The sequence below is a fragment of the Engraulis encrasicolus genome, chromosome 13, assembly GCF_034702125.1.
Source record: "Engraulis encrasicolus isolate BLACKSEA-1 chromosome 13, IST_EnEncr_1.0, whole genome shotgun sequence".
Classification (NCBI taxonomy): Eukaryota; Metazoa; Chordata; class Actinopteri; order Clupeiformes; family Engraulidae; genus Engraulis; species Engraulis encrasicolus.
The window spans coordinates 56,219,975-56,247,281 of record NC_085869.1 but is presented as its reverse complement, the minus strand read 5'-3'; the positions used below and the strand labels follow the sequence as shown (position 1 = coordinate 56,247,281).

Here is a 27,307-nt window from a genome sequence, read left to right as displayed (position 1 = left end):
AGTGCTTTTCTTATTATTGTACCAAACCAGCCTTAGGCTTGTAGTAAAAAATGTATATCGGCAGACAAACAACTCAGGTGGTAAGCACTGCAGATTTTATTGTTAACGGCCGGAGAAGTTACTGCGTGGAGACAGGAAGTAATCCACTCAGCAAAGTCTGACGTGAATACAAAGACAGCCAGTATTTATCCATTTCCCTCCCCCACAGTCCATGTCGTCAGCTTCCTCTGTGCATGTGGGGTCCCGCATGGCCGGATGTCCACTGTCCATTGTCTTGTTGTCCAGCATATGCCATTTCATATGTGTTGTTCAGCAGCCACATCAAGTAGATGCACATGTTTAGTGTCCAGTGACCCATTACAGAAAAGCTTACACACAAGAATATGTCACTATATGGGGACTTCCCCAGCCAAGTCATGAAAATAAAATGAGAATATAATATAAGAATAGTAGAAGATTAAGAAAACTAAGATGAAAATAAAAATTCTCCACATTCTCCCCCCTTTGGGAGTTCATACTCACATTATAAAAGTAACTACTGAATACACTTTTGTCTGGTGATCAAACATTTCTTCCTAAATGTGTTTAACCTACACCAGACCACACACACAGCCTAATTGACACCCAGACGAACAACAGACCATTCATGGACAGACACCCAGAAACGCCAGCAGATGAGCGGGACACACCTCACTCAGAAGAAAAGAATGTTTCACTGTTTGATTCTCAAAAGTTACATCCAAAAGGTTGGATACCGGCTCAGTTACTGACTGCCCTGATGCACCAATCACCCTTAAAACCTGTGAACTCTTTGTTGACATACATTTCTTTCTTTCTTTCTTCCCAAAAGTACTAACATCTGCTCCTGTGTCCACCAAAAAAGAAAAAGTATCACTGTTAATGCACAAAGAAAGTTTTGGTCGTGCTGCTGAGGTATGAGTCAATTGCGGAAAATTATCTTTTGTTACAGAAGTGTTAGCAGGGGCTACCCGCCTCCCCTGCTCCACAGAGTTCTCCCTATCCTATTCATTAACTGCATGTTGAGACCACGTGGGCTGTGGAGCCCGGGGTGGGCCTTGGCTCTGCCTACAGTCTCTTGCCATGTGACCGGATTTGCCACATGTCCAGCACTCAATTGGTTTGTCATTCTTCAGTGGAGGTCGAGCACTGCCATCCCTTTTACCTCTTCTCTGACCTCTAAAACTCCTTTTTCCTCCTTTCCATATCTGCTTAGGGGTCTCTGCTCTCAAGGCACTGGTCTGGTAAAAACTTAGTGCTGCCTCTTGGAAATCATCCTGCTTTCGTTGCTCAGCTTTTTCTTTAATTCTCTCAAAGTTCTCAGCATATTGCAACAACTCATTTGGAGCTGCAATGCTCCATGTTACGAGATGACTTTTGACATACTCCATTACCTCTTTCTTTCCTCCTAGTATGAAATATTGTCTGATCAATGCTTCTTTTTGATTGGCATTGGTGGTAACTCCTCCATGTCTAGACACTGCTTGTGATACTCTTCCTAAGAACTCTCTGGCCGTTTCTTTAGTACCTTGAGAAATTGCCATTTTGGTCCAGTCCTCTGTAGCCGTATACGATGCTCTTAATGCAGTAAACATGTTATCCAGAGCCTGCTGATATCGGGTCTCACCATCTGGTAAGGCTGCTACAGCAGGGGGACCAACTTGGGCCGCTACCGCAGGGGCAATGCGATCTAAATCAATAGGCAAATGTTCCCGTAGTTGCAACCAATGCGGTGCACATTTCTTAGCCAGCACTACTGCCATTTCTGATGTTGTGGGTTTATATATTGTATCCATCCTTCTTACTGCCTCGATAAAAACTTCAATCCCTTCTTCTGGCTTAGGAAGGGCTGCGGCTACCGTCTTAAGTTCATCAGGTAGCCATGGTCTAGCAACATTTATAAGATTACCCTGAGGGCCTGGAAGTTGAAGAACTGGTGCTTGAAAAACACACTGAGGGCTACCCACATTACCCTGATAATATGATGCTAACTCCTCCTCTTCCTCCTCCTCCTCTTGCACACTCAATGTCTGCTGACTGATCTGATTTCCATCAGAACCATAAGTAAGCCTAACTACCCCTGCTCCTTTCTGCTGCCTTATAGGCCGTGCAAGAAGCTGTGATAGAGGGGGCGTGCATTGTGTGGGGAAAAAGGGGAAGTGCCCTGAGTGGGGGCTGCTGCTGCTGCTGCTGCTACTATTTGAGGTTGCAGCTGGGCGTGTTGAGGCTGAAGGGGGGGATGAGCTTGGGGTTGGGGCTGTACTGGAGGTGGCTGAAGTTGGGGTAATGGAGGATACACAGGAGCCCAAGTGTCATCATAGTTTGGGGGTTTACGTTTAATGACTGCTGGTGTTCCTTTTTGTAGATATACTGCTGCAGCTTGATCTACTGTCTCCTCCAAGTTGACAGCACATGCATCTCTTTCTCTTTGTGCCCTAGTCTGTCCCCTTTTCTGCTCTCTCCCTTCAGCTTCCTTTTCCCATTTAGCAAACAACTCTGGTTTAAACGGTCTCCCCCTCTCCTCCATCTTATCCCTACACTCCAGCAATCGGTCCCTGCTCAATGTGCCATCCAAAGGAAATTTACCGTCTGTCCAACGATTCCATTTGTCTAGCAAATGCTGATCAACGCACTCAGGCCCATGCTTTTTATACATGTCTCGCAAGCAACCTGCATTATGAACACCTCTTGGAAGTAGTACAGGTTTACTTTTACTAGACCCCATGATGACAATTTACTCTTACAACTTATTAATTTACTCTTTCTTAGCACCAAGCAACGTACAACACAATAGCATTAATGCACAAACAACGAGTATCACAAATACAAACAAATAGCCTTCAAAGTCTCTTCAGTCCAACCTGCTTCAGCTTTCTTTACGTTCAGTTCTACTTTCCCAATGTTTAATACAGACGGGGAAAATCTGGTGAATCCAGATTCCACAATTAAATTACACCTGTTTAAACCTTTCAACCTCAACCAATACCCTACTTGCACAAACCATCAAAAAGAGACTATCGTAACGTTACGCCTTTTACAAACATATAGGGCCCAGTGGCCTTCACCACGGGTTGGTGACCTCTCACCAATGGACTGTCCTGGTGCCTTCACACCTGTGCCACACCCTGCTTGGTGCTTAGACACTTAGCGCTATAGGCACTTCCCAGACTTTTCTTGCCTGGATGTACCTGTAGACCCCAGTTCCTCGAACTGTGTCTGCCAGCTTAAACTGTAACCCTAAACAGCAGAGATATGTGGTTCCCCCCACTTTTAGTTAAATATTTTGACTTTAACTCAAATCTATTGTTATAATTTGCGTTTGCCAGAATGTCAATAAACTAGTCATAATATATTAATGAAAAGCTCTCTGTACTTTCATTGTAGTATAGTATTAAGTCACTAACGACTCTTGCAGAGTGTCATTGGTGAAACCGTGTCAATATGGGGCCACAAATACTCTCTGTGAAAAGTAGCTTCTTTGGGTTCACAGTTTTGAAATCTCAGCACCCCAACCAAATGCATCTATAAGCAGGCTTTCTGATTGAATTTGATTTCCGTTCTAATACACAAGGATCATTTTGAATGCATCCATTAGCTGTGTCCTTCCGCTTACAAACCACCGTGAACTTATGATGTCACCTGTTGTGTCTAGATTTCAGCTGGTTTTAGAGCTCTTACATGTATCCTTGTGAAAGCTATACATGCATTTTGTGCACTACTGACCAGAGCATCGTGCCTCTGGTTCAATATATTCCTCTGAAATAAAGTAACCTTAGGACAACTGTAGCTAGCCTGCCACTTTATAAGCTTTTGCTCTCTGATATGATTTCATCAGCAGCACATCAGCCAAACTAGTATTTACAATTGTCATAAAACATACGTATATTTCAGTAAGATGTCAACGTTAACTCACCGCTGAGTTGCCTGTGGCCGCAGATACTGGGTGGAGTATCAGGGCACACAGGAGAAGTCCTCCAGTGGATGAGTCACAACGGGACTCCGCTTGGCCAGGTCAATTGAAGTCCAGCTGAATGTCCTCTCCTGCGTTACCTGAGATATCCATCCCACTTCTGACACCAAAATGTAGTAAAAAATTTATATCGGCAGACAAACAACTCAGGTGGTAAGCACTGCAGATTTTATTGTTAACGGCCGGAGAAGTTACTGCGTGGAGACAGGAAGTAATCCACTCAGCAAAGTCTGACGTGAATACAAAGACAGCCAGTATTTATCCATTTCCCTCCCCCACAGTCCATGTCGTCAGCTTCCTCTGTGCATGTGGGGTCCCGCATGGCCGGATGTCCACTGTCCATTGTCTTGTTGTCCAGCATATGCCATTTCATATGTGTTGTTCAGCAGTCACATCAAGTGGATGCACATGTTTAGTGTCCAGTGACCCATTACAGAAAAGCTTACACACAAGAATATGTCACTATATGGGGACTTCCCCAGCCAAATCATGAATATAAAATGATAATTTAATATAAGAACAGTAGAAGATTAAGAAAACTAAGATGAAACAAAAAAATTGTCCACAGGCTACTTAACCCATATGAGAGTATGCAATTTCCGAACCTAGTCTACTGCCACGGTCGCACAATTCGATGGGCAATCACCCGCGAAAACCGCCACGAGGGTGTGCGCATGCGTGTACATGCTCAGTAGCGAAAAGGATCACATCTCAACGGGTCGCTCATATAGACAGGACACCGGCCCGACCCGCCAGGTTGGTGGGGGGAGTAATTAACCAGTGCTCTCCCCCATCCTCCTCCATGACCGAGGTACCCTGAACATGGTGCCGTCCCGTCGCACAACTCCCTTTCGGGGGCCATTGTGTGCAGTGTGCAGTGTACACTTGTATTCTGTGGAGTGCTGTGGGAGTTGTTGTTTCCCAGTTGGGCTTTCAAGTCCCTAATCAATTTTCAATCTCTCTCTCACTCTCTACCAGTCATCTTCTCACACCCTCTTGCCAAATAAAGGTATTAAACCCCCTTCAAATACGCTGCATAGTATGTACAGCAAATATATAGCAAGTATAAAAATGACATCATCATGAAAAGCGGAAAGAACAAACTAAATTTACCAGAGCAGTTTTAAGCCTTTACTAGCTAAAGCACATAGATAAACACTAGATGCCGTGTTCAGCCTTTTGCCATGGCCCAACCCTAGGAGCCGCCGTCTTGGGTCGGTATCATGATATTCTTCATAGATGGTACCGCCACCTACAGGACACTGTAGTATTGTCTTTTCACTATTTCACCAATTTAGATGCTACCGTGTTTGATGTAAAAAAAAAAAAACTTAAATGTTAGTGTTTGTTTGCGTTTGACACTTTTTGATTGGCTGCCATTTTGACTAGGACTCCACGACCTGGTAGAAGGGACATTTAGTCTCAATGGGACAATGTTGGATAATTAAAAAAAATGGTAGCATTTGTCAGCTGAACATGGCAGCGATCTAACTTGAGCCATTGGTTCCCATAGACAGGAGTGGTCAGTGGCATCTAACATTCACATCTATGGCTATAGAGCAGGTGGATGGTATCACTTGTGAGTTTTGTGACATATTAGACATAATTATTGGCTCCACATCCTCGCTTTGCATACTGATAAAAGGCATGTGCCACATCTACCCGGAACAAAGGAACTCAGATAAGTCTGTTGTTCTCCTGTATTGTTGTGCTTAACATTTTAGTCCTGGCAAATTGCATTTCCTAATGAATCAGCCAGAGTATCTGCACTTGTCAATGTACTGTATATGGTAGAGTCACAGGTATTGAATGCGACAGGTCAGGTGACAGGTATGTATGGAAGTTCTGGTCTTGGCCTTAGGCGTGGAAAACAATTGTCCACACACTGGGGAACAAAATACATGAACAAGTCAACAGAATAAAAGTATTTTTTGATGACAAGGTGGATTCCAGGAGCATGGAGGCATCAAGGGAATGGTTGAGATATGGCTGTCACCACTGCTGTTTGGACAGCTGTGCATATCAGCTGCCATAATTATAGACAGCTGTGGACATAAGGCTTCTCATTGGTCAAAGTCGGACATCACTGGCTACAGATTGGTCAAAGTTTAGTATCGGCTGCAAGTGGTCAGTTGGGTGTTGTCTCTATGATAACATCCCAGTGGCTGTGTAGTTCTGAAACTGCCGATTGGCCAAAGATGGATGTCAGCTGCCATGATGTACGGTGATTGGTCAGCTGTGCTCTGCCTCCTTGCATACGTCCTGCCTCCAGTGGCTGTGGTGTGGTTCCGAGACTGCTGATTGGCTCCAGCGACTTCCCGGTCCCGATGCGTCCACGGCGACGTCGATGACATCATCTGGGAGGAACCATCTCAGCAGGAGCAGGAAGAGGAAGTCGAGTACGGCGAACAGTGCGAATACGGATCCGGCCACCGCGCCGCAGTGGGAACGCAGACGCAGCATGCGCCGATCTAGTGCCAACACCTCCTGACCCGCAACACGCTCATACACCTGTAACATACACGCACACACACCAGAGGCAAAGCACTTTAAACATGCTAATACAGACACAACATCTCCTGACCCATCACACGCTCATACACCTGTAACACACGCACACACAGACACACACACACTACAGATGCACACACAGACACCCACCTTCTCTGTGCGGTCTGCAACGTTCCGCCAGGTGTACAGTGTCTTCACCTGTCTGTGCACGGCCTCTGGACAAGGGGCTTGGCCTGAGCGTTGCCTAGTGATGGCTGACTCCACCCCCTCACAGAGCGAGCGCACAGTTGGCTCACACAACGTCACCAGCGCATCAGGAAGCACCTCTGGAATACCTCCGACACGCGTGGTTACCACCTGCACACACACACGCGCACGCACAGACGCGCACGCACGCACGCACACACGCACACCATCAGAGACCGCATGGGCCACAGGTGCAATTTCTGATATCTCATTGATCGACTGCAATTTGCACTTCTCAGCTGCAAACCTGAAGCCTTCAATGGGGCCATTCCAATTCAGACACAGCTCCCAAGGACAACACATAGAAGGTCGCACACACATACATGCACACACACACACACAAACACATGCATGCACACGCACACACACGCTCCCAAGAACAACACACACGCAAAGTCCACAGAGGAGGACACATTCATAGCTCCACACACACACAGACACACAATACAGTCCCCAACACAATACAGACCCCTCCACTATGGCCATGCAGAAGGCTTCACACACACACACACACACACACACACACACACACACACACACACACACACACACACACACACACACACACACACACACACACACACACACACACACACACACACACACCTGCAGTCCACAGCTAGCCCCCTCCACGATGGCCATGCAGAATGCTTCAGTGAGAGACGTGTTGAGGAAGATATGTCCCTGCACCAGCACGTCACGAACATCCTTATGGTCCAACGCGCCGAGTAGACGCACCCTGAACACACACACACACACACACACACACACACACACACACACACACACACACACACACGCACACGCACACGCACACGCACACACACGCACACACACGCACACACGCACGCACGCTGGTAAGATGTGTCTCTGCACCAACAGGACAACATCACAAAGAGACGCACACACACACCAACCTTTACATAATGAACTCATAATGTATATTGAATGTACATCACACACGAATCATGCAACAGAAATATATCGACAAACAATGTACAGTATATAAGACATTGATGTACACGGAAACAGACACATGCGCACACGTTTAGAGATTCTCTATTACCGGTCGTGTAGCTGGTACTTCTCCCGGACCTCCTCCAGCACGATTCTCTTTGGCCCCTCTCCACCAATAAGAAAGCAGAGATCCGGGTGCTTTGCACATAGCACCGGAATGATGCCGCCTAGTAAATCAATCCCTGAAGAGAGAGAGAGCACGTGTACAGAATAAGACATGTTTAATCCATCCCAGAGTAGAGAGAATGAAACAGAATTTAAGACATGTCTTCAGTTGTCACAGTAATCCTGGCAGCCATTATTGTAGGTAGACCTGTGCAATGTAAATGAATGGAGAAGGGGCTCACCTCATTCAAAAAATGGCTTCATGATGTGAAAACCGACCCAATATGCAAGAACAATAATTGAAATGTGCAGCTAAATAGCTACCTCATCAATTTGAACTTATTTTTAAAATGTATTTTATCGATTCACATGTAGATATGAAGCAGACATTTCCAATTTGGTCCTTAATTATAGTGTCACTTCACACAGTGGACCGAGGTGGACGTGTTCTCCAATTATTTGCATTGACTGAAGAACGCAGGTGTATCTACACAAGATGGAGGCGCAGTCATGAATTGCTGTGACAACTCTTGTCTGATGTTCTACCTCTATAAGCAAGACATCCTTAACCGATCCCCGAAGAGAGAGAAGATTAAGACCTGCTTAATAGTAGACAAGCATAGCAAAACATGTGGTCTGTTTCAATATCCGTACTTATCGCATTTCCCACACTTTTTTATGTAGGGCGTTGCAATTCTGATTGCAGAAAGATAAAGCGCTACTGCAAGAACCCAGATGATGCACCCATAACATATATTTTGAAGTGTGGAGTTAGGGTATACTTTTCATACCGAATGGTCACCATGTTTTTTTATGTAGTTGAATGGCAGATCTGCTAAACTGATTCTTGTTAATCATGTGTATAATAGACAAAAAACAAGCAGTTATTTAGGCAATAATAACTTTTTTAACCCTCTGGAGTCTAGGGCCTCTCAGTGGCTTTCAGGCAGTTTGGAACACCTTTACTTTTTTCTAGTATTTCAACTAACTGTAAACATCTATACTAATGTGGCACATTTGGTTGTATTCTGAAAAACCTAACAAAAAAGAATATGATAGTAAAGTGAATGTAACACAAACATGTTTTATTTACATTGAGTCTAAACACAGCTGTACAAAAGAAACTGGTTCAGAGGTCTTCGAACAGTGCAAGACAACATATATATGCAAAACACAATATAAATGTATATAAATGTCTTACAACCTTGCAGTGGTGGACGAAGTACTCCAGTTATGTACTTGAGTAAAAGTACAATTACCTAACCTTGAAAATTACTCAAGTAAAAGTAGAAGTATTCACCTTGCTTTTTTACTTAAGTAGAAGTACAAAAGTATCCGCCTTCCAAAATACTTAAGTATTAAAAGTAAAAGTAAAAACTCAAAAAAGCAGACTTTAGTGCAATTTTAATATTTCAGTGTTGTAGTTTGGTCCTGTCTAATCAAATATCCTCTGATTTGCAAAGCAACATGTTAGAACTAGGCCATAACAGGCCTCAGAAACACTGTGAGTAGGTCCATGGATGTTATAGCATGAGAAGTTCACTTTTAGGCTACCTCTCTAAACATTTAATACTGGCCATAACATCCCCAAAAGAACACATAAAGGGTCGTTAATATTGAGAATGATTAGGCTGAAATTGATTGTATGCCTATTAGAACAACAACCATTAAAATTGTTACAATACCCCAGCCGTAGGCCTACAGTCCAGTACAGGCCTACTTATTTGTGACAGTATAAAGTACTGTATGTTTATTTTTAGTTATCATTATGGTTTTGGTCTATTATTATTATTATTTAGTGTTTTCCTTTAAAAAATAGGAACATCTCAATATAGGCTAGGCTACTTGTAATGGTCTCTATTTGCTAGATGCCAGTGACTGGTAATAGCCTACATGATTGGAACACTTCTTCTGTTCATGAAAAGGTCTTTTGTGCCTGTGCACATCAAAATAAATAGTCAGGTCTACTTTTGTTTTTGTTGTTGTTTTACAACCTCACTTTAAAATGCATAGCCTAAGCCTATATTGCCAGTGCTTTTCATTTTCATATCTGTAGGCCAACTGACTTGACTGGGGATAGGGTGCATGTTGCAAGATGGAATGCAGCCTCCCTTTGCAGTGTGGTGGCCAAGACCATCATCATCCACAGACGTACATACCCTTTACACAACCATCCATTCCTTTCCATAATGTTTAAGCAAGACAGAGGAGTATATTATAGACAAGTCATTGATATTCCCAACTACTTCTATCGCAATGTATTGAGGGGAAAGCATCACAGAGTTATCAGGCCGGATGGTTTGGAATAACTGCAGCATGTTTACTTGTGCACTTGACAGCAACACGCAACAAAAGCGGCAATTATGTGAGTCTATTGTAAGCTACAACACCGATATAGCACAGTGTGTCCAGTCCAATAAGCAGTACATTATCAATTCGCTGATTAATCAGTTCAAACGCGGAGCATACCTTACAAATTTCGTCTTCATCAGGTGTGTAGCCTAGCGAGCTAAACATCTCCCCCTCACTCACACAACGAATATGACGTGCATGCTGTAATAATACACTTTGACAACAGATATTGTCGCCTGCTTTATTGTTTTGCTGTGCTTTCTGCATATTACAGTAGGCTACCTTCTCCTCTCATTCGTCTCGCAAGTCAGTGGACACATCAGTGGTCTGATTCTGCTCAGGGCTTCAAAACGAATTAATTCCGTAGTATTACAGCTGTGACACGTGACACATTGCAACCAATCACCATGGCGAATCTCTGAGCCCTGCCAATCGGATTCCGTTTCACTTTCTTGACACCAGCGTGAAATGTCATTTCATTTGACCAGGGCACTAAATTGATTAATTCACCTGCCGTGATATCGCCTTAAAAATAAAAAAGGAACGAGTAAGGAACGAGTGTTTCTGTAAATGTAGTAAAGTAAAAGTACTAAATTTCGCTTTGAAATGTAGTGAAGTAAAAGTATAAAGTCTTACCAAATAAAAACACTTGAGTAAAGTATGAAAGTATGAAAATGTTCCCAGATAACATTAGGTTAGCGGCCCACTGGTGGCCCACCGGGGGCAGAGTTGGCGGTCCAACGGTGGTACCCACCGGCGGCCCTCTGGAGTTTTGCTCATCGGTTCTCTGGCGGTCCGCTGGCGGCTCAGAAGCGGTTTCCGATAAAGGGCCACCCTTTTGCCGCTTACTACCCACCAGCTTTTTATTGGCCTTATTTATGGCCATAATAATGAAAATTATGCACTACATACTAACTAAAGACATTAATTAAATGATTTTTTGTTTATTTTTAGGTTACAGTCAGCAATGTATGTGGAAAGAAAGGAGCATGCTTGGTGCAAGGGATAAAAATGAGGTGTTTTAGGAAAGCCCCTTGGATCCTTTGTGTTGTTGTTTCTTCATACAGCTCCTGGGGTAGACATAAAGAAAGAGTAAGAAATATGCCTGCTCCTGGACAAAGAAAGAGTAAAGCATATTTTAGATATAGGGGAGCACGGGGCACAAACTAACGGGGGGCAAGATGTAACACGGACTTTTTATCAAGACGGACCAATCATTTTCTGCCTACTTCTGTAAACACGATTGTTTCAGTCAACAGAAGCCTTCAGAAAAGTTTCAAACATTTTCGTTGAGATTTCATCGAGTTATTCCACAAAGTGTGTTTTAGCACCCTGAAAGTATTTTTTTCCACGTCGCTTGTTTTTTGTTTAGTGAAGCAAGGGTACAAGCTATCAAAACTATTCCAATATTGCCGGATACTGTGTTTTCTCAGTTACAAAATGATACCATAATGAAGGTTGTTGCCACTTCGTAGCCAGTGCTAGGTTGACAACAATCATGGCTGAGGCTAAGGGGGCTAGTTGTAACACGGTAAATCTCAGTGATATTCTCATTCTTGTCAATGGTAAAATAAAGGTGAAATAAAATTGGCACACAAATGCAAACCTATCACATTTTATTTGAAGTATGGCTCTATTTATTTAAATATTATTCATAATAAGTGTTTATAAAAGTTATTATTAAGCTATACTGTGAGATTGGATTTTGTGATTTTTAATGACTAATAAAATTAAAGCCTCTAAAGCCTATTTATTTATTTTTTATTAGTGTCTTTGGTAAGAAAGTACATTTAAGTATCGTAGATTTATAAACAAACACACTTGTGGTGAAATTATACTGAATTCATTGTTTTAAATACATAATTTCAGCATGTGTTACAACTAATCCTCCCCCTGTTACAACTTACACAACCTGTGGGGTAAAATGTAACATTTTACATCCTCCACAAACAGTGAAAATGTAAAGCAATGGTAGGTTTTTATAACAAACCACCAGTGCTAATATGTAACAGAGATGTGTACGTTTCACGTGTTAAAAAATAAATAATGTAACTGCCTTATATGTGAAGATATCAGCTCAAAAGCAAAAAACGTTACTTTGTGCCCCCCTCTCCCCTAGGCCTAGGCCTAGAGATATCCATCACATGAATAAAATGAGTCCACAATTACAAAAGCTGTTACAAATCAGTCAAATATCTAAGAAGGCCTACGAGTGAAATAGGCTAGGCTAGGCTAGCCTACTCCTAATTCACAAGTTATTGACCAAAACACAACATGTCATTGCCTGTTTGTGCAGCCAAGCAGGAGTCTGTTTATCCATAAGACAAAGTTTGACTTTAAAAAAATATTTAAGTGTTCACTAATCTTACATTTTTAAAGAAAATTAAGCCATTTCGAGACATCCAACTTACCGTGTCGTTGTTATGATTCATCTGATGTAAACGACAGTTATTTGCTGGCACATGAGTAGTAGGCTATAGATCTTCCAGTGGTCCACCAGCGGTGCGAGGGTGGCATGTCGCCGCTGGAATGCGCGCTGTAATGACAGTTGCTGGCGCAAAATGACTAGTGGTCCACCAGTGGTGCGAGGGTGGCATGTCGCCTCTAGACCAGCTGAAAGTACTCGCGCACTATCGCGGATTGCCAACCAAAATCCGCCGCTTGGCCGATGTGTGTTTTGTAACTGTCAGTGGTCCGATGTCGGTCCACAGTTGGCACACCACCGGCGGCTTGCCGTCCAAAAGCCACCAGTGGTCCGCTATATGCATGCTAGCTGGGTATTATACTTAAGTACAGTAACGAATTACATTTACTTCGTTACTGTCCACCACTGCAACCTTGTAAGCAAAAGTGTTGGATGCATAAAAGTACAAAGAGCATTTAGAAATGTTTTGTTGTTTCCGTGCAAAGAGTAAAAAAGTAATTGTATGTCAGGCCACTGTATCTCTTACTCGGAATACTAATGAGATGGGTGGGCAACACCTCTGATGGTCCCCACCCCCCTGTCACTTGCCATGTGACAGCGCAATGTCTTTGTTTTCCCACAGTCATTTGTTTGTGCTAGCTGGAAGGGGTAGGGTAGGTGCCTTGCTCGATGGCAGTTTTCACACAAACATAGCCTGTACTAAGGAAAGTAATGAACTATCACTGAAGGCTTTAGGCTCGCGTTACGCTTGCTGCGAGCTGTAAATTATGTGCGTCACCGCGAGCAACCGAATGCACATGCTTGCTTGAAAAGCTGTTGACCAAGACGCTCTTAAAAGTTTTCATCTGAAGCACACGCATGAAACTGTGCATTCTTTCTTAGGATCGCCCCCAGTGAGATTGAAGATATCGCACCTGACGTACACATTTGGCTGCCGTGTCCAACGCACGTTAAATTGACATTAAATACGCATGTTAACGCGTTCATGAATGAATCATGCACGCTCAAGTGTATCCTATCCTATCCTTTATGCTGTTATGTGCTGGGGTGGAGGGATATCACTTGAGGACAGAAATAAGATAAATAAGCTAATCAAGAAAGCAGGGTCCATCACGGGTGTATGTTTTAATTCGATGGAGCGAATTTTAGAGGAGCGGATTTTGAGGAAGATGAACAGTGTGCTGGGCAGGGACGACCACCCACTGTCCAGCCTGTTCACTAAGAGTGGCAGGAGCCAAAGGCTCCTTCTCCCCAGGTGCTCCACTGAAAGGTTCAGACGATCTTTTATCCCTGCAGCAATCAGACTTTTTAACAACAGCTGCTGAGGGTTTTATTGGTTTTATGTGTTTTTATATGCTGTGGTGACTCTCTGTGTGTTTTTATGATGGACTGTCTATTGTGTATTGTTTCTTAATGCTTATTTATTGTTAGCTCTTATTTATTATATGGTTGTCTATTTGTCTGGAATGTGCTGTGTGGATGGCCAGGTGGCATTCAATTTCCCCTGTGGGGATTAATAAAGTCTCTCTCTCTCTCTCTCTCTCTCTCTCTCTCTCTCTCTCTCTCTCTCTCTCTCTCTCTCTCTCTCTCTCTCTCAGCAAGCATGCAGAGAGTCTTATTTGCAAAACGGTGTATGTCAATTTTGGAAAATTGACATTTTTGTACTGGGCGTTAACCATCATGTTCATTCACAAAAAAAATCTTCAGAGTATTTCTTGAGCTAATTGAAGACCAATGGCACATACCATGTTTTGAAAATATATTATGTATTAATATCAACTTAGGGTCATAAAAGTGGGTGAAAAAGAGTGGAAACTGATACACAAATGCAGCATATCTGTTGTCATACTGCCAAACAGCTTCAACCAGATAGCAAAATAATTTTGCATGAACATATGAAACCCTAGGTACAATATCTGATTAACAATAATCAATCAGATACATAAAATAGTAAAATTATGAGGTAGTTTTGTACATAACTACTGAACATACTTTTTTTGCGAAGCGATATAAGCGACGCACCACGGCCGTCTTTGACAGCTTGTCCCCAGCTGTCCGTCCGATATTTCTGCATGGCAGTAGAACTATCATCGGAGTAGAGTACACAACTTCAACACTCGCTGTTTTCACGAGTTTCTCGCCCATTTTAAAACCCATCTCCTGGACCTATCGTGGTAGGCTATTCTCTTAACCTCTTAAGCTTCCAAAGCTCTTAAGGGTCCAATGACTTTTAACTTGATCTTCATTCCGCAATTGTTTGTAATCCAGGTGGTGTAATAAACCCAGGAACATTATATATCATTGGAAAGCTTAGACCTCAGGAATACATTTAGCACTACGTTACAGAGGTTTGAACATATTGTATGTGCATTATTATCAATTTATTACACAATGTTACCTTTCAAATTTGACCCCCTCAAGCACCCCTCGCCTGATGTCTCCCTACCTTCCAAGGATGAGTTGAGGTCCAAACATGAACATATCCTTATCAGCGTGGTCTCAAAATGTCTGTTACAATCCAAGGTTTATGAAAGTGTAGTCTTTCATTTCAACCACAAAGTGTAAGCTTACAACTCCAACCAAAATAAACCACTTTATTGTGAAAAAAATGATCGTGTTTTTTCCCCCTCAGGAATTGTGCTGTTTTTGCCTACACTTCCATACATTTCATATGATCAATGGTATTCCACATGATCCCCAGACTCTGCTGATTACATGGGCACCACTGGAGTGGCTCTGTGACATTCCTACCCTGAAAGACAAGTCTTAGAAGAGAAGTAGGCAGGTCCTGCAGCTCCCTCAAAGCAAGAGCTAGAAACTCCATTCAAAGACTGAGTGATAGTTCAGAGTCCAGGTTTACAAATGAGTCATATAGCTCTTCTGTATTACATCTAGGGACAGAGGAATCTCAAATCTACTCAACAATACCCCTTTCTTCCCATGTTATTTACTGTACATAGTGTACAGTACCGTACAGCAACATCTCTGTAATACTACCCAAAAGGCATATCCAACCATGGCTGATGACTGTATAACACCTCAAGGGGTATGCTTTCATATGTGACTATGATAAGGCTTCTAGCTCAAAAGGTTCTTGTACGGTAAGACCTTATATGGGGGGTGCATTTTGACTAACTAAAAAAAATACAAAACAGTTGGTAAAACGCATGCGTATATCCACACATAATTGTCTTGGGAAAGGTCATATATAGCTGTAGCAAGTTCTCCTTTGACAAACATCTTCAGTAGACCTGTGAATAAGTCTTAAATATGTTTTTAAGGCCAAATGTATCAGCTATACTGCTGAAATGTAGTAATTTCCAGGGGGTCTTCACGACTGCATTTTGGAAAAAAGATGTTCTACTAACCCCTGCAAGTCCTTGGCAGTACATCACAAAATCTTCCTGTCACTTCCTGTGGATTCTACAGAATCTCTACTTTCAAATGGTACCAGCCACTTCATGATAGGTCACAGTATGCAGACACAGGAACCATTTAAGTAGACGTTGTGCAAAACCTTTAAAAAACTCAAAAATAGCCCTGAAGCTTGCTTTTGCTTGCTTGCGCTCTCTCTCTCTCTCTCTCTCTCTCTCTCTCTCTCTCTCTCTCTCTCTCTCTCTCTCTCTCCCTCCCTCTCCCTCTCCCTCTCTCCCTCCTAATTGATAATTTCATTGGACTTGGGATTTCAAGGGTAAGGGACTTACTGGACCCTGTGACGGGAGGGTGGAGAACGGTGGGGCCCCTAGCACAACAACTGGGGGGTCAGGTCCTTGAGGAACCTTGACAAGTTGCTCAAGACTCTAAAAGCTTCCTTCCCTGGACACTTGAGGGCGTCTATTGAGTCTTCTCTATCCAGGGGAATGGTGTCAGAGACTGTGGGGTTTCCTGATTTTAAAATATCACCGAATGTAACTGAGGAAGCGGTCCAAGAAAATGTATTACTGGGACATGGACTGGGTACACTGGGGTGGGTTTTTGCAGCGTGGGGAAAAAGGTGCTCTATCACATGTGTGTGAAGGTTTCTCATCAGTCGCAATTGAACGGGCGGCCTGATACAAAGTGGAGGGCGTTCTTTGGTACTAGCCATTCAATATCGCCATCCTGGAGGATGCTATACAAGTCTCCCATCCCAAAACGGTCGGGCGATCTTCAATGGCGTATATTGCATTGTGCCATACCTACGAAGGTTTTTGTTGCAAGGGTGGGGGGTGAGGACTCCAATCTCTGTACATCGTGTAATGTGCCGGAAACTGTGTACCATGTTTTCTCAGAATGTGACAAATTGAAACTGATGTTTGACCTGCTCATAAGAGTGTGTGATAAATTTGGTGTCATTTTTGGAAATGTTCATTTTTGGAGTTAGGTAGGCTAACAGAAACACATGCACCTGTTTAAATTTCCTCATAGGCCAGGCCAAGATGGCTGTATGGAAATGCTGTAAGCTGGAGCAAGAAGGGAGGGTAGTGGAAATAAGTGATATGTTTAAGACTTTAGTTGAGGTGAGAATCTCAGCTGAATTTGCTTATTTTCAATTGATAAATGACCTAGAGCTGTTTGCGAGAAAATGGTGTATGGATAAGGGGCTTTGGACAGTGGGGGGCAACCAGAGGCTGCTGTTCAGTTGGGGATAGTTAGCTTGGGGCTGTGTTGTTTCTGTTTACAAAGAATTTGTGTGTTTGAGGTGTATGAGAGGTTTTTTTTTTCTCCCTCCACATATGGTGTGTAATTATATGGCTTAAACGTGTAATCTGACCTGTTGAAAATGACTGATAGTAGATTAGGGCAGTTAGCGCAGCTTCCCCACGCTTATCACGTCATTTTCAATAGGTTTAAAAAGTATGTTCTCAAAATATGTTAATGCAAGAATTTGCACACAGATGAAATGACGTCTGAACAGTCATTATCAATAATAAAATGCAAAAGTCAAAAAGCGTCGTTTAGACCGTTTTGAAAAATAGACCCTTCCCTGTTCTCTTTCTTTCTGTGTGTGTGTGTGTGTGTGTGTGTGTGTGTGTGTGTGTGTGTGTGTGTGTGTGTGTGTGTGTGTGTGTGTGTGTTTGTGTGTGTGTGTGTGTGTGTGTGTGTGTGTGTGTGTGTGTGTGTGTGTGTGTGTGTGTGTGTGTGTGTGTCAGAGTTCAGGGTGCCCCTGCCACAGGCTAGAAGCTTTTATCTTTTACCCACTGTCATGTTTATATTTCTGTTATCATGTCTCTCTCCAACACACACACACACACACACACACACACACACACACACACACACACACACACACACACACACACACACACACACACACACACACACACACACACACACACACACACACACACACACACAAGCTGTCTGATCTGCGTATTTGAAGTGTTTTGAGGTGAATTATCTGCTCAATGGCTACGTTTACATGAGACACTTAAGTCCGATTTAACTCGCTTTAAATCTGATTAAAAACTTAATTCCTCTCTAAAAATATCATGTAAATACTTACCGAACAGGATTTAACCTTAAGTCCGATTAAGGTGGGTGGTTTATTTCTCTTTCAAATCCGATTAAACACGTTCCTCTGCCATGTAACCTTTTATTCAGAATTACAGTTAGTCCGGTCGTTCCACGCATGCTCGTTGGCCACACGATGGCGCCAAGACCCCGTGCTCTTTGATTCAGTGAGAAAACATGGCGGACTTCCGGTCCACTTCCTACATGAAAGTTTTGCTTAATTTAAAGTCCCTAAGCGACTATAAATGTTGTGGCTTCCATATATTGATGTAAAAGTGTCCCACAAAGTAATGAAGCACAACAAAGTTACTCCACATCACTACTCCACCAACTTTTACCACTCGTTTTTCTAAGCTAGGTGGGTAAGCTAACTAGCATTTTGAAAGAACCACCAAAGGGGAAGTCCGACTGAGGGAATGGGGCACCTAAGTCACGCCCTCTACTTCCTGGTTCATGGGGCAGAGGGAGTCAAAAAATGATTACTGGGCTTGAAAATGAGTGATTTTTGGATTTGTGGTGCATAGGTCCAAGGTTTGGATTGGTGCCAAAAAAAAACACTCATTTTCAAGCCCAGTAATTATTTTTAGACTCCCTCTGCCCCATGAACCAGGAAGTAGAGGGCGTGACTTAGGTGCCCCATTCATTTTCGGGCAGAAGATTAGCTTCTGTCCAGGTAGTACACAGAGATCCCTGGAGGTTTGGCAACCACACCCCCACGCCTTAGTTGGCTCACTCAGCACGTGCGTCCTCAGTCCAATCGCAATGCTTTCTTTTTCCCAGACGTTTAATCAGATTTAAATGAAAGTGCCATGTATACACATCGCAAAATAACTCAGATCTATTTAAATGTCATTTATTAAATCGGACTTAAAAACATCATGTAACCGTAGTGATTTTCACATTGTGTTCGATAGGCGACAAAACTTTTGTCTTGTAAAAATCTGTCCTTTCTGTGTTCATTAAATGGTCAATCTTCCTTTGGTGCATTAAATTCATTTTTGTACATAAACTTTCAGTTGATAGGGTTGTAGCTTTCATATGAGCGAAGCAAAGTGATTAATTGAAAGTCAGGTTATTTTAGCTGTTATTTTAGCTGTTATTTTAGCTGTTGTTCCATGGATAGGCGACAATACTTTTTGCAACAGCTGTAAATGAAGTTTGAGATTAAGATGAGATTAAGATTTAACTTCACCGTAGCAAATTGGTCCAAATCATGGGCCGGTTGCACCTGTGTGAGTATGTTTGTATGTATTTTTTCAATCTTTCCTTTGAAAAAGGATGCAAACTCATTGCATTTGCTGACTGAGAGGAACTCAGAGGGCATTTGATTTGGGGGCTTTGCTAGTTTTTCAACAGTGCCAAACAGGACGCGTGCATTATTAATATTTCTGTTAATTATGTCAGGTAAAAAAAGACTGTCTAGCTTTAGACATTTCTTGGTTGCATTTCGAGAGCCTGTGTTTGGGTGGTTGACGTTTAAGGGCGTATAAAAAACTTTTTTCCTTCTATAAGAGCAGTCACACCACAGGACACAATAAAATGAACCTAAGCATTGCGTGACAGAAACATTGCAATATGAAGACATATTAAGAGGTTAATAGTCATCTTAAACTTCCGCAGCACTCTCCATGAGGTACTGACTGGTTAGGAGCCAGTCTTTAAGACCCTTGTAGTTGGCCTTGCAGCTACCATTCACAAACATTGACGTACATGTCACCTCACAGGATGCAATTTGTGTTACGAAATTAAACTTGTAGTTAATATTATCATCTTGATTTTTTTCACATTCACATATCTTAATATAAAGTTAATTTTTATGCAATCTTGCCAAATGCTTCATACATTATTCAAAATGTTGTTGGTTAATTTATACATATATTATATTCCAGGATTCATTAATGTTACAGTCGCACCGCAGGATATTTGACATATAAACCTTAACATAAATCTTAAGAAAAATGTTTCTTCACATCAAAGACCAATATGAAACATAATGTATCACATCTTCTTTCATTGACATTTTTTTAAGGAAAAATAACAGGTTTTATAGGTTTTTAACCAATGTAACGAAAAAACAAGGCGTCACGTCAACCACCCATCTATAGATTTGGTAGTGGACTTCAAGTTTGGATTTACGCCACTGTCTTTCAGCCCTCCTACATTCTTGCTTTAGCAATTTAACTGTGGGATTCATTCTCCAAGGTGCGTTTTGATGTCCAATTGTTTAGATTTTTTACAGGGGCAATAACATCCATAATATGAGTCATCCTTGAATTAAAATTAACCATGAGATCATCTGCCCTCTCTGAAGTTGACTTTGGATCTCTGAGAGTGCTTGCTGAAAGAGTGAGGCTGTCTCACAATTGATGACACGTTTTTTGACTGTAACAGATTCCCTTTGAACATGAAGGTACATAGAAACATGAGAAAACAAGGCCGACAGGCGGACAACAGATGCGTCCCTCTATGCCAGTTCCAACCTTTTTTCCCCCCAACGCCCCGCTGGCCTCCTCCTAACCTGTCAACGCCCACCCCCCTCTGAGGATGTGCTTTTTGTTTATTGGTCATAGCCTATTGCCCATGGAAACTCCAAATAATGTGGCAGGCAGTGAAATGACGAGACAAAGCTTTATATTTTGCAGTTTAGACTATAATAAGGTCATCATGCTTGGATTTGGAAAAGAAGCATCTAATTTCAAATTTCACATAGATCAAGTGGCTTTACAAATTACAAATTACCAGATATTATTAGTACTAGGTTATTTATCAACCTTTAGTAGGCTATCACGCCATTTCAGCGTCATGTGCATGTGGGAAAGAAACTGAACATCGCCAAATAGCCTAATAAATAAATAAAACCGTTTGGGTGAATCATGCGCTTTGGGTTCACCCTTTGGATGCATTGTGCGCTTAATTTTCAATGCCAGCTTTTTACCGTCAAGGCACAAAGCAGTGAGCTTCAGTGGCAGAGTTTACCAAATTCATACGACTGCAAACCAATTACGAAGCAAAAGACTCTCTCTGAGCGCAAGGGAAAGCACCTGTGGGGTTCACGCGCCCGCCAGCAGAAAACGCCTCTCCCTTGCAATATGCCCGAGAACATCAGTAACACAGCGTATGTGAAATGCAAATGGCCCATCTGTCTACTAGTTCGAGAACACTGTCTACTCACTGAAACGTAGTGGCAGAATGTTTGCAAACTCACGTTTAGAGGAAGAGCTGTAGCGCTGCTGGTCGCCTGTCAACTTATTACGCAATGCTAACGCCCCTCTATCCGAGCACAAACATCTGTGTGAAATACTGCCTGCCGACTTCTAAATCGTTCATTTCCATTCTGATGAACCAAAATAGCTGCACAACGCGACACTATCAGCCGAAGTGTAGGCCTATCACAAGACTGTGAACATTAAGTGACACTCACAGTGGTGTTGGTGTGCTGTGGAGAAGGAACGAAGTTGACTACCACTGTCCAAACGCAAAACAATGCCGAAAATGTAATGCACCCCTCAGTTGTCTCACAATGCTATCAGCTTAGCCTTGCCGGTTTGGTTTTGACACACATTCGCTCCAGGCTAAAATGCCTCTCTGCCTCCGCCTTGTGGACACAGGAGGAACAATTGAAGGAATGCGTTTCAGACAGCGTTTCAGACAAGACAGCGTTTCAGACAAGGAATGCGTTTCAGACGGACGGACGGACGGACGGACGGACAGCGGACGGACAGACCCTTTTACACCGCATTTCACATTATTACGCAAATGACATTTTTTTCCCTTTTCCCAAATAGTCAATAGAAATGACAGTCGTCATAATTTTCAAGTAATCAGCCATTAGAGTACAATTCAAAAGTTTTTGAATGAACCTTCCAATGATAACGGTATTTTTTTAAATAATAAAAAACTTAAAATGCCCAAAATGCTCTGTTCCAAATTATTACGCAAAACAGTTTTGTAGTGTTGTAATACAAATTTCTTTCTTTTTTTCCCATTTACATCAAAACAGTTGGCATTTGGTACCTTCTAAATTACATTTCGATGTTCAAAACTTGGTCATAAGCTGTAAATGGAATGCTGCGTTTAACATTGAAGTCAATGGCAGGGCATTGCATGGAAATTATGGAAGCCCAGATATCCTTGATGCTTTGCTCTCAGCTGTTTTTGTTTGTTTGGTCTGGTGACCCACACTTCACTCTTCAATATACCTGTAGATTTCCATGCCACGTGTAGGTGCTTTGGAGGTGATGACATTCAAACTCACCAGACATAGCATCCCATTCATTTTCAATGGCGTTTTATGTCTGGTGCGTTAGAATGTCATCACCTCCAAAGCACCTAAACGTGGCATGGAAATCTACGGGTATGTTGAAGAGTGAAGTGTGGGTCACCAGACCAAACAAACAAAAACAGCTGAGAGCAAAGCATCAAGGATATCTGGGCTTCCATAACTCCCATGCAATGCCCTGCCATTGACTTCAATGTTAATCGCAGCATTCCAGTTACTAAGACAAAGAGCTTATCACCAAGTATTGAACATTGAAATGTAATTTAGAAGGTACCAAATTCCAACTGTTTTGATGTAAAAGGGAAAAAAAGAAAGAAATTTGGATTACAACACTACAAAACTATTTTGCATAATAATGTGGAACAGAGCATTTAAAGTTTTTTATTATTTTAAAAAATACCGTTATCATTGGAAGGTTCATTCAAAAACTTTTAAATTGTACTCTAATGGCTGATGACTTGAAAATTATGACGACTGTCATTTGTATTGATTATTTGGGGAAACAGCGAAAAATGTCATTTGCATAATAAAGTGGAATGCGGTGTATAGAGATGCTGGGACGCATCTAAAAATGCAGTAATGGTCAGAGAACCTAATCCTTGACAGTAGCACAAACATTAAGACCCTTTGTTATGATTAAGTCACACACACACACACACACACACACACACACACACACACACACACACACACACACACACACACACACACACACACACACACACACACACACACCCTACCTTTCCTGTACACCAGACGGCTGACCACCACTACAGTGATCTTGTTTGGGTGTCTTCTTGAAGGATCGGGTGTAAACTGATCTGCGTCCACAGCGTTAGGGATGACAGATACTCTCTCAGGAGGCAGGGCTGCTCGCAGTACTGTATTCTCCTTACTGGTGTACGACACACACACCTGCGAAACACACACACACACACAATTAGAACACGAAATTAGAACACGACACACAAAGGCACACAGCACCGTTTTATATGTTCTGTAATATACTTGTAATTTACTGTTAAGATTCACTTTATTTTAAGATTTCTGCTTCAAATGTGCTTTAGCAGTAGCCCACACAGCGGAATACTCTCTCTGTTGGCAAATATATTGTACTGCAGGCAAAAACAAAAGCTGAATGTAGTTTCCTTCAGCTACCATATTAATGCAGTGTGCACATTTGTGGCATTTAGTCTGCAGTTTGGGTATCACAATACGCATAGTAATGGTATAATATGAATTCATTTCAAAAACGATTTACAAATGACATGGCATAGGGGAGCTTTTAGGCATTTGGTCTGCAGTTACAGTGGTATGTAGCATATTAACTAATTTCAAAATGATTCATGAATGTCATAGAATAGCTTTTTCCATTTAATCAAAAATAGAACTATACATGTTCACTGCGATCAAAAAATTAACAATGCGTCAGTGTGCGTGTGTGGGGTTATGTATGCATACCACATGGCTGGTGTCACAGAGTGTCACTGTGAGCAGCTTATTAGTCAATACAGAGCTGAGATCGGCGAATCCAAAGAGGGAGTGGTCAGTGAAGACGGTGTTGAGACCCATGGTCTTGGCGTGGAACAAAGCATCATGGGCCAGCGCGGAGAAGGAACTATGGGCATGGACTACAGTCACACGCTCACGCACAAACACACACCTGCACAGATGTACACACACACACACACACACACACACACACACACACACACACACACACACACACACACACACACACACACACACACACACACACACAGTAACATTATGAGCCAAAGCAGGGAAGGAACTCTGGGCATGCACTACAGTCACACACACACAGGAGAGACAGACAGACTCAAACAATAACGTTATGAGGAAGAGAACTGTGAGAAGGAATTGTGAACATGCACCACAATACAAATTTTAACATACAAAATGATAATGAAAAGATGGCTTATATTCTTGGAGAAAGACACAATGTGAAATAGCAGCAAAATACTGTATGTTGCAGCATGCCATACCCGGAGAGACAGTGATAGTATGCAATGAATTGTTCTGATTTTATGCTTGTGTGTGTGCATGTGCGTGTGTGTGTGTTTTTTAATGTTCTTAATGCAAGTGTGTGTGTGTGTGTGTGTGTGTGTGTGTGTGTGTGTGTGTGTGTGTGTGTGTGTGTGTGTGTGTGTGTTTAATGTTCTTAATGCAAATGTATATGTGTGTGTGTGTGTGTGTGTGTGTGTGTGTGTGTGTGTTTAATGTTCTTAATACAAATGTATATGTGTGTGTGTGTGTGTGTGTGTGTGTGTGTGTGTGTGTGTGTGTGTGTGTGTGTGTGTGTGTGTGTTTAATGTTCTTAATGCAAATGTATATGTGTATGTGTGTGTGTGTGTGTGTGTGTGTGTGTGTGTGTGTGTGTGTGTGTGTGTGTGTGTGTGTGTGTGTGTGTGATATTATTAACACATGTATGCTTAATGTTCCTAATTGACCGTTGTTTATGTTATCTGTACGCTTTGGCAACACTGTTACCAATAGGCATGCCAATAAAGCATATTTGAATTTGACTTACCTGAGTAGAGGCATGCTGTGAAAGACAGTGGTGGCTGTGGACTGATTATACATCACCTGGGGGGGGTCATAGAGAATGGTGACTACAGACAGGCAGCAGCACCAAATGCACAAGACGAGCTTGAGTACCACAGAGCACTTGCACAACAACTTGACTGACGTACACACCAGTGGCGGCTGGTAGTCTGTCAAACAGGGGAGGCTGTTCAATTACAATATGTCCAGAACGCAAAAAAAAAGGGGGGGGGGGGTGTCAATTTTGACACACATCTTACATTGGTCCTGAGCCACATATGGCCTCACACACTAAATGACTCTTGTTGAAACAAATTTGCTAATCATTAATCATTATCCCCCTTGTAGCCTATTCAAATAGGGATTTTTTTTTTAAATTATTATTATCATCATTAGGCCTACCTCCGCCACATAATGATGTGATTGAGTTTGCCTTCGTTGTTCATTACTTGGTGCACGGCTTAACTTACCACTAGAGGTCGCAAAATCTTTAATTATTTAGGCTACCAGACATTGCCAATACACAGTAGGAAACGGGACTTGACAGTTAACCAGTTGATCAGACACCACGAAAGCTCAAAAGAAACGGTTGTTCTTCCCTACCTTTTTCACCAAGTCAATATTAGGCAGTGCTCTGCTCTGCTCCTTGATATTAATTTTCTCCTCATAAGGACGACTGGAATTCGCCAGAATTTAATCCACAATGCTTGGCATTTTGCATAGCTCTCTAGCTTTCTTGCAAGCTAGCTCTAATAAAAAGTAGGCAACCTCAACTTTTGAATTGGGAGATTAAAAAGGATAAGGACTTGCCACTATTAAGACTTTATTCGCAACACTAGGTTTACAAGAATATGTACACAAAACTGGAGTTCACCGCAATGAATAGCTTCCTCACTGGTTACCACGACGAAACTTCTTCTCAGTCAAATTAATAACATATCCGCTTTTCAACTACTGTAGCCTACTGACACGGGGTTCACCCAATCACAAGTCGGAGCCTCAGTCTCCGGTCCCTCCCCCCCGCTCTCTCTTCTCCATTCACTCCCAGTGAGGCTCAGTCTCAAAATCAAAAAAATGTTCACGGCAATAGCCAATGACCGTTTAGCATTTTGCCATTGAAAATGCGTACAATTCCACATGCCATTGAAGTCCATTGAGACTCGACTCGCTTGCGTTGTCATGAGCGGAGAAAAAAACTCGTGCGAGCCTCGGGATCTTATTACAGATTGGTTAAATCTCTAAATTGAGCACATGCATTTTATATGGAGCTGGGTCTGAAATAGCAATGTTATTAAGTCGTGTAAAGCATTAGTTTACATACTATTCTCGTGATTTTGGACAGGAGGCGGCGCCTCCCTTGTACTCAATGAGGAATCGCCTCTGGTACACACGCACCTGCAGGGGAAGGTAGTAGACCTTCAGGCCATTGGTCAGGTAGCGGATGCCTCGTCGGTCTCCGTAGGCGTGCGTTGCTATAACGACCTTGTGCCCCTTCTCCAGTAGACATTGGGACAGCTGATAGATGTGGCTCTCCACACCACCCATGTTGGGGTAAAAGAAGTCCGACACCATACAAATGCAGTGTTTTAACGGCTTGGACGGCTCAAGGCAAGGGAAGGAAGAGTCGCCGTCTGCCTTGGATGGGGGTGTCCGGGTAGAGCGACTGTCAGACGGTCGAGGGTGTGCTCTAGAGCCCGCTGTCTTTCGGTGGCCCATGTTGACAACCTTTTCCTTACTCATCTAGAGCTCTAAACGCCCTATCTGACCTGTCAAAGCAATAGGAGGCTGCTAAGTTTGAGCAGTAGCCTGTCACCTGCTAGTCACACTAAGCAGCAGACCAATGACCATTTCAGGCTCGAGAGATTCAAGTACGATTAACAGTTTTAATTAGCAGGACTTAACACATCAAAATATCTTTGTTTTCGACACAATCCTGGTTGAATAGACGGTGACAGAACAGGGCGATGGAATGAATGTGATGTTAGCATCCAAGCTTAGCTCCCACTCACTAGACGAATTCGTTTAAAACTCACAGTTAACTCGGGCAACTCGGGCACTTAGAGGGTCGATAGATTGTTTTTAGTCTGGTCATAATAGAACAGTAACTTGTCCACAATCCCTTGTGTCCTGTTAATTTTACAGTCATTTTCCTGCAGCGAAAAAGATGCAATTTGATGATGACTTCCGTAGCTTTATCGTTTCTTCTTCTTCTTCCTCTTCTTCTTCTTTGCGTTTTAACGGCAGCTGGCATCCGGATTGTTGCACTGCTGCCACCTAGAGCGTAGGCATAGAACTAGTGCCGCTAATGACCTAAATCAGGGGTGGG

General features: G+C 42.5%; 1 protein-coding gene across 2 annotated transcripts; it reads right to left on the bottom strand.

The window, feature by feature from the left end:
- Positions 1–5,106: 5,106 nt before the first annotated feature.
- piga (phosphatidylinositol glycan anchor biosynthesis, class A) lies at positions 5,107–27,187 on the bottom strand. 2 transcript variants are annotated; one of them, XM_063214359.1, is made up of 8 exons: positions 26,377–27,187; positions 24,968–25,023; positions 23,878–24,079; positions 23,157–23,331; positions 7,812–7,944; positions 7,352–7,484; positions 6,650–6,856; positions 5,107–6,499 (listed from the first exon to the last, which is right to left on the bottom strand). In XM_063214359.1, the coding sequence occupies exons 1-8, from the start codon at positions 26,719–26,721 to the stop codon at positions 6,221–6,223; spliced, it is 1,530 nt and encodes a 509-aa protein (XP_063070429.1). In that variant the 5' UTR covers positions 26,722–27,187; the 3' UTR covers positions 5,107–6,220. The 2 variants fall into 2 exon arrangements, with proteins under 2 accessions (XP_063070429.1, XP_063070430.1); XM_063214360.1 differs by lacking the exon at positions 6,650–6,856.
- Positions 27,188–27,307: the final 120 nt, after the last annotated feature.

Excerpts from the sequence above, each read along its gene's own strand:
- piga (XM_063214359.1), bottom strand. The coding sequence starts at position 26,721 with ATGAGTAAGGAAAAGGTTGTCAACATGGGCCACCGAAAGACAGCGGGC. Across the intron at positions 24,080-24,967 it reads CACAGCATGCCTCTACTCAG|GTGTGTGTTTGTGCGTGAGC; the intron begins GTAAGTCAAATT and ends ACATCTGTGCAG. Across the intron at positions 7,945-23,156 it reads CCGTCTGGTGTACAGGAAAG|GGATTGATTTACTAGGCGGC; the intron begins GTAGGGTGTGTG and ends CTCTCTCTTCAG.